Source organism: Drosophila nasuta, chromosome 2R (genome assembly GCF_023558535.2).
Source record: "Drosophila nasuta strain 15112-1781.00 chromosome 2R, ASM2355853v1, whole genome shotgun sequence".
Classification (NCBI taxonomy): domain Eukaryota; kingdom Metazoa; phylum Arthropoda; class Insecta; order Diptera; family Drosophilidae; genus Drosophila; species Drosophila nasuta.
Window position 1 is genome coordinate 26,553,883 of NC_083456.1, and position 12,285 is coordinate 26,566,167.

Consider the following 12,285-nt stretch of genomic DNA (forward strand, 5'->3'; position numbering starts at 1 on the left):
AATGATTCTCTTTGGATAATTTACACTTGTCACTGCACTTGCACTTGCAAAAAAAAAAAAACACATGCATACATACGTACGCGATTGGCGGAAAAAACAAATATAATTATTAATTATAAATGTGATTAGGCAAAAAACCATAGAAAAGGTCGTCCGAAGAACAAAGAAGTCAATTGGCAAAAGCTATGGAAAAAACTTTTGCGCAATATGGCGGAATGGAGGGGCGGACGACCGTGGTAGAAGGAATAGGAAAGAAGCAAAAACTAGTGGCACTTATCTGCGGATGTAAAACTGGAACGATGAAAAATATATTGTTGATGATCTGGCTCGAAGGACCAATGTTTGTGGCGGCGCTGAAAAGTGTCCAAAGTATTTTCCTTCCCGAAAATAAAAACACTCGCGGTTTTTTCACTATATATAATTAGTTTATTTAGACTTGGCGGGTTATTATTGCGCACAGAAATTGGGGGGTTTTGTACCGATTTACAATAGACGAGATTTGTAACTGACCCATAGAAAAAAGCCGACGGCATTTCGGCGATCTATGCTGAGCGCGGCTCAGCGGTGGTGAGTTGTGGGAGAGAGATGCTGAGAGCACTGGAGCTTGAGTGCATTCTTACGCACTGAGCGCATTGCTAGTGAGCGAAAAAGCTTTGAGTGCTTTTCGGTCGGCGGAGCGGAGGTGTGCCTCTCACTTAGCAATGCGCTCGCATCAACAAATGCAAATATGCAAGCAGCACTTAGAAAGTTGGCCAATTTGGCACAGGTAACGAAGACGACCATCAAAATGCGTTGAAATCGAAAAACAATCGATTCGATCAAAAACTTTGCAACACTGGAACAACTGACAACGACTATTGTCAAAGTTTTCAAACCCAACTTAATCAACACTCCTCGTTGCCCTCATTCCTTTATTCTTCATTTTGCGGATAGAACACACGTGCAATGGCCAAATTCTCAAAGTGCTCGCAATGTCAAATCAGAACTCGTAAAATTGTTAGAGATCCGGCGACTCAAAAGAACATTTATTTGTGTCCAGTAAGCTACACAAAAATCTTAGCTATAATTGTGTAAATAATTAAATTTACTGTTTATAGAAATGCTACCAACTGAGGAAGGAGAAGAAGAATGAGATGAAAAAACAGAAGGAAATGAAGAATGAATTGCCAGCTGTGAAGGTAGATAACATTACGACTCCAACTCAAGTGGCGATAATTTCACCGATTCGTCGACTGGAAATTCCTGTTGCAAGTGCTGCTGCTGTTGTTGCTGCCACAAACGAAACACTGAGTGAGCCTGACAACGTGTCCATGCCACGGGGTGTGCCTCATTTGATGGAGGTGTTTGTCATCAATGGACGCAAATGTATCGCCATATCTGAGAAAGCATTAATACATTCGACATAAGAAAAATGGCGAAATTTACAAGAATCTATAACAATGTGATCAACATTTTTATATAAGATTTTACACTAAATACAAAAACAATATATTTTTAAAATCTCTTTGTTTCATTGTTGCATGACAATAATGTAATCAACATTTATACAAACACAATATATTTTTTAATTTTCTTTGTGAGATTTTTTTACATATTGATGGGAGACCATAATTATGAAGCACGCAGATTTGCCTTGAACTTATATGCAACAGACTGCTAAACTGCTCTTTCAGCTTATAGTGTCGTCTTTGTTACACAGTCCAGGGATGCCAAGAGTAAGGGCTGCATCAAAACACTTCCAATGCTTCTTATTGAAAGAAATGTCGATTGCACTTCATTGCACTTGTTATTAATCATAATAAAAAAAATTTTTTAAATATTAAAATGAAATATAATAAATACAAAATTAAATAACTTATATATTTAACTACAAATATATATATGGGTAATTCCATGACGGAATATGTTCCGTGCGAGACTTTTTACAGAGCACTGCAGTGAAAATAACATAAACTGAAACAATTTTTAAAATAAGTGAATCTTATTCTTAAAGCTTTAGATAAGCACTATGTTTAAAACTAAGATTGATTTTAGGAACTTGTTCTGTTTTACGATAAAATATATAAATTCGTTAATTTTTTGATTTTGCGTACGAATTTTTTAATTTTTGCAATTATCAGAACAGAAAACAAAACAGAAAGAAAATTCAAAAACCATTCTTAGCTCTAATTAAAGTACTTATCCAGAGCTATAAAAAAACCTTTTGTCATTTTTAAAATTGTTTCAGTTTATATTGTTTTCAATGTAAAGACTCTCGCACGGGACAAATTCCGTCGTGGAATTACCCATATATAAATAAGTACAATAAACTTAAATTAATTTTCAGAGGAGTGAATTTATTAAATTCATTACAATAGAGTATTGCCGATTTCACTTTGAAAGTAATACTTCAAAAATGAAAATTAAAAATCATTAATTAATTTATTATTATTATTATTATTATTATTATTATTATTATTATTATTATTATTATTATTATTATTATTATTATTATTATTATTATTATTATTATTATTATTATTATTATTATTATTATTATTATTATTATTATTATTATTATTATTATTATTATTATTATTATTATTATTATTCTTAGTTTTAATACATTTACATTACGCCAGACAGCAACATCAACATTCAAAAGGAAGTTTTAAGTATTACACCAAAAAAGCAAAGTCAATAATTCAACATTTTGGTACTTTAATTTCTATATTCTCCTTTATTGCTGTCCCTCACTTTCCGATTCTCTTAACTTTAAAGTCGACATCAGCTACAAATGTGGCTATATACTATAAATATTGTAGCCTTTGCTATGCAATTCCCAATACTCAATATTGCAATGTCCAACAATTAAAAATTAAATAATTTATTTATTCAACTGTAAAACTAAATAAAATAGAGTATAGAACAACAAAACAACTTTTAAAAAGAGCGACTTTTTTCATTAAATCCATCACAATATATGCACATGGGCTTCAAAGATATATCGAAAGCGCACAGATTTCGTATGCATAACACATGAAACATGATCGATAACAAACAATGTGTGAAAACGGTGGAACATTTAAAAATGATTGATTGATACGGATTAAGTTCACGAAAAAGAAAATCAAAATAAAAGCGGCAAAGTAAAATATGAAATTCGAAACACAGCTGACACAGAGGGAGAAAGAGAGCGACGTTAACATTAACGTTATGAATTTAATTGTAAATATTTAACAGCAATTGGGGTCGAGTAAAATCAATACGCAAAAAAAAATGGTCAAATAAGTATGTTGTTATTTAAACGGCTCTTGACATTTGCCTGACCATAAACACAAAATTTTAATTAAAGTTTTTGTACGCTAAACTAATATACAATTTGCATAAATTAACTGGAGCACATTGCGTGACGCATAAAAAGCTAATAAGAATAACAAGCACAGTAACAGCAACAGCAACAGCAGCGGCAGCAGCAACATTCAAAAAGCAACAGCAACAATGAACAATAAACAAAAATAGCAAACAGCAAAACGCAACCGCAGCTCAGTCAAAGTTTGGCGCACAAAAATGTTGATGGTGTAAATTTTGCCAGCTTGCATCAAAATGTTTATTTTTAAATATTTTTCCCGTCGTTGCAACTTTGCAACATCTGCGCACCAGTTATTGTTGTTGTTGTTGTTGGTAAAAGAATGTGCGTGCTACTGCGGTATTTATTTACGTCACATTTCCGCTTCCGCTTTGACTTTCGCTGCTTGCAAGCTGCATTTCGCACCAAAATCTGACCCCGCCTTCAACTAACTCGATTTCCGTCCGTCCCACTTTAGTTGGACACGACGGTGATGCGTGATTTTCTAACATTTTCCATGCCCATAAAACTTTTAATGGAATTTCCATAATCAGATTTTCAAGTTGTGGAAAAGCGCTCCCAACAACCTAAAACTCGATTCGAATTTTTCAAAATTTACTCCACTTTTCAACACCCAGCGAAACTGCGTGGCAAACTGCAAAATTCTCGTATAATAAAAATGCTTTAATTGCAAAAAAGGTTTAACCTCTCGTTTGTTATTTTTATACACATTTTTCATACACAGAGAGAAAATCTAGATTGAAAAAGAGATTGCAAATCTTGATTTGAAGATTTGATTCATATTGAATAACAAATTCCAAATTTAAAACTGAAAATGTATATTAACAACACATAAGACAAATGTTTTTGTTTTATTTAAAACAATCTAAAAACGCATTCAATTAATTTTTTACATTTTCAAAATAACATAAGAATATATAATATATATTTAAAAATGGGTATTAAAGAATCATTGTTTAATTTTAATCTTGATTTCGAATTTTACTTTCTTCTTAATTTCGACATTAAAAATAAATTCCTATCACTTTTTCCCCTCAGTACTTTTTTTGTGTACCAATTTTAAACATGAAAAAGAGACAGTTTGGAAAATCAAGATTAAAAATAAGATTACAAATCTTGATTTTAAGATCTTATCGAAATTCTTGAGATAAGAATTCCAGATTAAAAACTTAATACGTATTTTTACAACAATATATACAAGAATCTTCTTTTTTATATTTTAAGTAAAATAATATAATTTTAAGATGCTGAAGTAAGATTTTTTTTCCGGGCTTATAATATAATATATTCTTTAATTTCAAGATTGTACATTATAGAATTATAAAAGAATCTTTATTTCTTTATTTTAGGTTGTTTTTTTCCAGTGTACTTTTTGTTGTGCAAATTTAAAACATGTATTTTTTATAGTAGCATTTATTTTGTTTTAATTGCAAAAGGGACAGTTTGGACAATAACAAGCCCAACTATGCCCAGGGATTACACCTGGAACACACACATGTCCGCATTGTTGTATGTTCGGGTATGTTAAAGTTGCTCTTAGCAACAGTGTCTAGTGTCAATTTGGCGAAGTCACTCTCTCACATACTTTGAAAGTCCTTCAAAGTTGAAATGCCAGTGTGGCACATATGTGTTCACACGCACACACACTCACACACACTCACACACACACACACACGTGCTTCGGATGGAGTTGTTGTATATGGTATATGTCTATGTACAACTATTGTCAAAATCAAAATCAATGTTAAGACCTTGTAACCTTCGTCAAGCTTTTCAACTCTGTATGTGTTTTTTGTTTTTTTTTTTTGCGATATGACATTCGATTTTCGTCGTAGTCGGCGACCTACAAAAAAGTTGAACGCCTGAAACTATGCAACATGTTTGAGTGCACCTGCCAACCCAAAAAAAACGTAAAAAAAAAATGGTAAAGAAAAGGTAAGTCAGGCCAATCAACCAACATGCAAGCAAGGTCTTTAGCTGGCTGCCTAGCGACAATTAAGGTCGCACCGCCCCAAAACTCAGCTGCTAGTCGATGTTTTTCTTGTTGTCGTTGTCATTGTCATTGTTTTCCATGTTTTGACTACTTTATTAAATTCCATGCACGCGATTCCACTATCTCTATCTCTGTCTCTCTTTCGGTCTGTCTGTGGATATTTGAGACTCGCCAATCGAATCGAACTTGACCAGCTGCTTGACCATTTAATGCAGCTAATTTTCGAAAGCTAAATGCAAAACTCACGTGTCAACTTTACAACCCATTTGCCATAATTGAAGTGCTTCACGCGATTTAAGTAGTCTCTACTCTCTATTCTCCACTCTCCCTCTCTTTCTCTTTTTCCATTTGTCCATACCCAATCCCCAAGCTCTATTGGCATTCCCATGTCCATGTCCATGTCCCAATCCCAATGGCAGCTGCTCAAATATCCATTGGCCATTTGGCGCCTGCAGATTGCATGCTCATTAGAGCCCAACACCAGCATTATTTTTTTGTTTATGTGCACACTACAAAACGGGGGAGAGGAAGTGAGAGTTTGATATATATGCCAGAAGTTATGCGACATGCTTATTACATTAAAACATGCTTTACATTTGACAAATGTTTTTCATAAATTATTTCCACATTAATGTCGCAGCGTAGTAAAAAGCGATTTTCACTAAGTTTTAAGTTTTTCATTGAATATACAAGAAAATAATATTTTTAAGGTAAATAAAGGAATACTACATTCAAAGTAGGTGGCAACAAAAAAATGAGTTCTGTTGCACTAATGTTTTTACAATTTAATATAACATATCTATTCATTAAGCCATATTATATTCAAAATGCGTTACCACATGCTAAAATCTATTTATATTCGACTTGAAGTTCTTCACTAAAAATATTCTTATTCAGTGAATATTTTATAGGAATATAAGAAAGAATTTTTATACTCAAAGTGTGTCTCCAAAAATGACAGCAAAATTTGATTATATTGAAGGTTTTAGCCATGCAATTTTATTTAACAAACTCATTTTTAAAAAGTTTTAATTGTATTAAAATAGTCAAAACAAACTATTAGCTTTGTCAATGTCGCGAAAGTTATGTTAATATAATTTTATTAAGTGAAATGAATTTTTAAAAAGGTAATTATATATTTAACAAATGCCGCCGCATATTAAAAAACATATTTAGGTGAGTAACTTTTTCAACAGTGAATTATTATTTAATACCATATAGATATACAAAAAATGTTCGCATTTTAGGAAATAGTTTTATGATCGAAAATATAAATCCTTTCTTAAAGCACATTTTTAATATGTTTCAAAATATAGTAGTATGTTTTGCAATAATTTAAATGGAAAGTTTGTTAAACGCGATGTAGAGTATTGGGTATTCTGTTTGACTTTGCGAGTGCCCGTCGTACTTATTTCAGTCTGCGCTTTGTTCTTCCATTCGGTGGCCATTGCGCTGCGCCTTATTCACTGTACCATGAATGATAATGACGTACGCATCCTTTTGGCACGCCTGCAAATAGCTCGGGACGAGTATCAGAGTGGCCCACTCAGCGACTGGCAAATGGAACTGGAACTGGAACTGGCCATATGTTCTATGGACCACCCGATTCACCCCGCTTCACCCCGCTAAGTCCGCCCCTCACCCGCACAAAGCAGCCTTAACTCAGTGCGCCGGCTCTCGGGTCTGGGTGACCTCAATAATAATTTCGTCTAATTGCTTCGTAATTATGCCGCGCACATGCTTTTCTCGATTTGCTGCTGCCTCTGTTGGTAATTCACTTCACCAGCTCCTCCGAGAGTTCTCTCTCTCTCTCTCTCTCTCTGTCTGTCTTTTGCTCTTAACAACAACAAAAATAATAATAATAATAAAAAAAGAAAAAGAAGAAAAAAAGAGTGCGTGTTAGATTGTTTGGCTGACCAGTTTTGTAGGCCCATTGTCGTTGTCGTCTTGGTTGTCGTTGTTGGCAGCCAACTGGTCGGCCATTTTGCTATATTATTATTTGTCTCTTTTGTTTTGCGCAATTTTTCGTCATTTGCTTCATTTTCTGTCATTAGAAGCATTTAACTTTTTGCTGTTTGCCGATTTGCTTCCATTATTCATGTGCCTCGCCAGCCACTCGCAATTTGTGTGTTGGCCACACAGCAAATTGGCCACAGCAACAAAAAAAAATATACGAAACACATTCGGATGGAGTTGTTTTTTTTCGGTTTTCGGTTTTTGTTTTACTTTCGGTTGCAGTGGAAAAATCCAGCTTTGCCGGAAATGTTTTGTGTTATCATTTCTGTTTTTTAAGCGTCAATTAATTCACCTTAAGCAACTCGCTTTATTTTTTTTGTAGTTTACCCAATTTTTTGCGTGATTGTCAAAAGGATGAGTGCTGGCGTGGAAAATAACATTAACACACAAAAACAACAGAGTAAACTAGTCTGAAGCAGATATTTGAGTCCCCCAAACTTGCGTCCGTCGTTCTGTCTGTCCGCCTGCTTAAGTTCCTTTAACTCTAAAAATATTAAAGCTTTTAAATTACAATTTTGGATTATTACTCGTATGCCAAATGAGCAAGTCACAATGATGGAAAATAGCATTAGTATATTGACACACGAAAATAAAAACTAGTCTATATCAGACATTTGACCTCCCAAACTTGCGTCCGTCGTTCTGTCTGTCCGCCTGTTTAAATTCCTTTAACTCATAAAATATTAAAGCTATTAAATTACAATTTTGGATTATTACTCGTATGCCAAAGGAGCACTAGGATGCGTGGAAAATAACATAAATATATTTACACACGAAAATAAAAATTAGTCCATAGCAGATATTTGACTCACAACGTTTGCATCCGTCGTTCTGTCTGTCCGCCTGTTTAAATTCCTTTAACTCTAAAAATATTAAAGCTTTTAAATAACAAATTTAGATTATTACTGGTATAAGTTTCGCTCGCATCATTCTTAAGCCAACGATAAGCCATTGCTTCATTTGTCTCTAAAATGAATAATATCAATATCTTATGAACGTCAATTTCAAACGAAGTTACTTTTGTACCATAATTCATTTAAACAATAGTTTCAATCTTTACATACAAAATTAGTAAAACTTATCTAATTATTTTTGGCTATATTAAATTGATTTTCAAGCTTTTTACATGAGATTTAAAACTAAAGCTGTTTCAATTGAACAAATATTTTCTAACATAACTTACAAATATTTTAAATTTATCGAGAAGCAATTTTTGTGATCAGAAAATCAAGCTAAAGTTGTAGTTTTATGTTGTTTTTATAAATTGCTCACGTAGTAAAAGGTTTGGCAAGTGCAGCTTGCGGAGTCTCAGGTAAGAAAAGTGTGTCATGTTGGTTGCCAAGAAGTGTAATTGGCAAGTCACCACAATTTTTGGTATATATATATACCATCTAGTATAAAGTGTAACTAAAAAGCGTATCAATGCCCATACGAACTGTGAGTACATATAAAATATGTCAATGGGTTGTTGGTTTCAATTGAAGGAGCTCAACCTCAACACGTGTCGCGTTCGTAAACACACATACAGATGTGTACTATATATGTCTATATGTGTGTATACTTGCCTGTGTCATGCCAAACTCATTTAGATATATCTCGCGCACATTTTTAATGACAACTAAATACGAATGTCATTTGGGTTTTGCAAATGGCAGGCAGCGAACGCACATTTCTCGCTCTCTGCCCCAGGTCCATTGGCAATGCTAAATTGCATACTTATAGGCGGAGCATAGATGGATGGATGGATGGATGGATGAATGGGCGGACATATGATGAGATAGGTGGGGGCGTGGTCGCGTCAACAACGCGTCTCGGCGGGGCACAAGTTTGTCTAATACGCAAACTTTTAATTGAGTTTAAAATTGTATGAGTGAAGCATATGAAGAAACGGCAATGGAAAAGTGTGAGTGTCTCTCCATCTCTCTCTTGCTCTCCTGCTTTATAGCGGCCACATTTATGCGGCAAGCCTGGAATGAAGAATGAATGAATTTGAGTGCCTGAATGTCAATATGTGTGCGAGTATGTGTATGTGTGTGTGTGTGTATGTATGTATGTATGAGGTACGCAATTTTTGAAGTGTGTCGGTTTCAATCCTGGCAAATTGCCCATGAAATATTAAATTTACCATAATGAGACGCCATTTTTATACCTCGTAATTTGCCAAACTTTACGTGTGTATTTGTGTGGTGTATGTGGGATTTTGTGCTTATTAACGCCTCTCCCACCCGTCCCCAAATTATGACGCTCTACCCCCCAAAAAGGATGTGCGAAATGTAATGTAAAGAGATTTTATACGCACATATTGAGGTTCGACTGTAGCCGGGTTACCTTCATCATGAAATTATATGCTTTTTTATGGTAATGACAACAAACTGGCAAAACTCCGTTTTTATGGCATTAGTGCATCATCTTTGTATAGAGTGTTGTGTGGTTTTGTTTATTTATAGCGAAAGGGGCAAGGTTGTGAAAGTATATTTTATGTACATATGTATAACAAAATATGCATTTAGTTAAAACCCAAAAACCTGGTGTCATACACATTGAATTTGCAATTTAAATTTATGCGCAGCGATCTGGCAATATCAGATGAGTTAAGTTGGTTGCGCATAAATTTGAAATTTAAATTTATGTGCAGCAATCTGGCACCATTAGTTAGAGTTAAGTTGGCTGCACCAAAATTTATGTTAAGTTGGCTGCTCCTCAATTATGTTAGAAAACGTGTTCAGCAAATGGAGCATAAATTGCCTTTTTCTACAGCTCATTGTGAGCTAGTTATTAATGTATGTGTGTGCGATGCATACATAATAAATGATGTACTACAATATGTTCGTATGTTTATGTCAACACTATGCTTATGCATATGTTCCAATGCCCTAGATAATAATAATAGTAATAATAATGACTTGACTCGCAACAACTCTCTTCGCAAATACAAACATTTCTCTTTGTGTACATTTAATATAAATACGAAATATGTGCAGTGCACCTACACAACATAGTATATATTTACATTTCCTGGTTTCCCGTTGTAAGTGTGGAAACTTTAGGGTTTCTCCATTTGAAAAAACACACTCCAATTTGTAAGCAACGAAAATGTGACATATTGAGGTTAGAATAATAGCTCTCGGTCTGTCTCGCTCGCACGCTCGGTTATGTGGCGTTGCCACTGTCCATTAATTTTCGCTTCCAATGAAAAATGACTCAATTTGCAATCGCTTGAGCTTGAGCTTCAACCTGGTTACAAAACACACCTTCCTCCTCTTCGCAGCTGGCCGCCTTTAAATTTTAATATGAAATAATTCGCTGTCTTGGATAGTTACTGCAAGTGACTGCCGTGTGCTTATAAAATGTCTGGGCAATTCCGTATCGACAAATGACTTCTGGCTTTGTGGCACGTACCCCGGCAACTACAACACGGCAGGCGCCATTGAGAAATGCTAACAAAACCAAAAAAAAACATACAAAATTAAGACTGAATAAAAAAAAATGGCCACAACAACAACTGCGAATACATAAATAAATAAAAACGAGGAGGCAAAACTGCACGATGCGCGTTTAATGTCATTTAAAGCTGCAATTACTCAGCACGCTTTCTCTTCCTTTTCCTCTCCCTCTGTCTCTTTCTCACTCGCGCTCGCTTTAGTTGCTGTCTGCGGCAACGTCACGGAACGCAGCCACCTCCCAAAAAACCCCACTCCCAATTTTCACTTAGGCTGTGGCTTCGCTTTAATGTCATTGTATGGCCGCAATTATTCTGCATGTGACCAGCCCATTGTCGCTGCATGCGATTCCTATGCAAATACAAAGCACCAGTAGCAACAGCAACAGCACCAGCAGCAACACTAACGGCACTTGCAGCTTTGCCAAGGCGACTCCTTCCGGTGCAATAAATCGCCCCGCCCCATAAGCGAGCCGTATATTCTACTATAATTAAGTAGAAGGCGCAGCGCATTATAGAATGTGTGTCCAAACACGTGCCATGCAATAGAATCACGTTTGACCTACACCCCCTACACCCCTTCCCCCTGCCTAACTGCTGCAATATCATAATCTTTGACAAAATATCTAAATGGCCATGTTAGTGTAACCAGCAAAACTCGGTTGGGAACTCTGCATTTTAATGCTGCACGCAATGGAAAATAATCTCTTCATCTGCCAATCGCAGCGATCGTTGAGAGTGCGAATGAGAGCGCGTGTGAAATGACAGCTATTGTCGTGTTTACTTACATATCTAAAGATATGCACGATACTGTATGAACAGCAAGTGAGTTAGAAAGGGTTAGCATGAAGATCATCAGTACGAATTTATGCGTTCTCCCTTTCTTTTTTATGTAGATCATATGCAGACACTTTGCCTTGTTGCGATTGGATAAAGTTCGCTGGTTCTAAATATTGAACACTTTATGTATGTAATAATATGTCACATAATGGACACAATTTTGAAGGTAGGCAATTTATTTGTTTGCGACAGTATATGCACAATATAAATTCCATTGGTGCTTATTATTATTATTATTTTATTATTACCAATTAATTACAATGAAAAATAATGGAGTCATATTTATTGCATATCAAAATTGTTTTGCCTTTTACATTTTTGCACATAACATATAATCACATAAATTAAAATAACACCAATATAAAATAACAACATTGCAAATAATTGCACATCTCAATGTGAAAAATATGCTTGTTTTGTTTTCTATATTGTAATTCATTTCATATTACTTGGCCAATATGTTAAATATCATTAAATACATATGTAATAACTAAGATCAGTTTAAAAAAGAAAATGCAAAAAATTAGCGGGCTCAACCGGGATTTGAACCCGGGACCTCTCGCACCCAAAGCGAGAATCATACCCCTAGACCATTGAGCCATCTGACATGAGCCCAACAAATAATGTATTTAAACAATGTGACAGTCT

The 12,285-nt window shown here is 34.8% G+C and overlaps 1 protein-coding gene and 1 non-coding gene across 2 annotated transcripts; one reads left to right on the forward strand and one right to left on the reverse strand.

Annotated features, from left to right (window-relative positions):
- Nucleotides 1-851: 851 nt before the first annotated feature.
- LOC132786237 (uncharacterized) lies at nt 852-1,487 on the forward strand. The gene is made up of 2 exons (XM_060792720.1): nt 852-1,038; nt 1,098-1,487. Exons 1-2 carry the CDS (start codon nt 946-948, stop codon nt 1,404-1,406), a joined length of 402 nt encoding a protein of 133 aa, XP_060648703.1. The 5' UTR covers nt 852-945; the 3' UTR covers nt 1,407-1,487.
- A 10,678-nt stretch (nt 1,488-12,165) lies between these two features.
- Trnap-ugg (transfer RNA proline (anticodon UGG)) lies at nt 12,166-12,237 on the reverse strand. The gene has a single exon. It is a non-coding gene; the product is annotated as a tRNA-Pro (tRNA).
- Between the last annotated feature and the right edge of the window lie 48 nt (nt 12,238-12,285).

Coding starts and splice junctions, on each gene's coding strand:
- LOC132786237 (XM_060792720.1), top strand. CDS start 946: ATGGCCAAATTCTCAAAGTGCTCGCAATGTCAAATCAGAACTCGTAAA. Junction 1,039..1,097: donor AGAACATTTATTTGTGTCCA/GTAAGCTACACA, acceptor TACTGTTTATAG/AAATGCTACCAACTGAGGAA.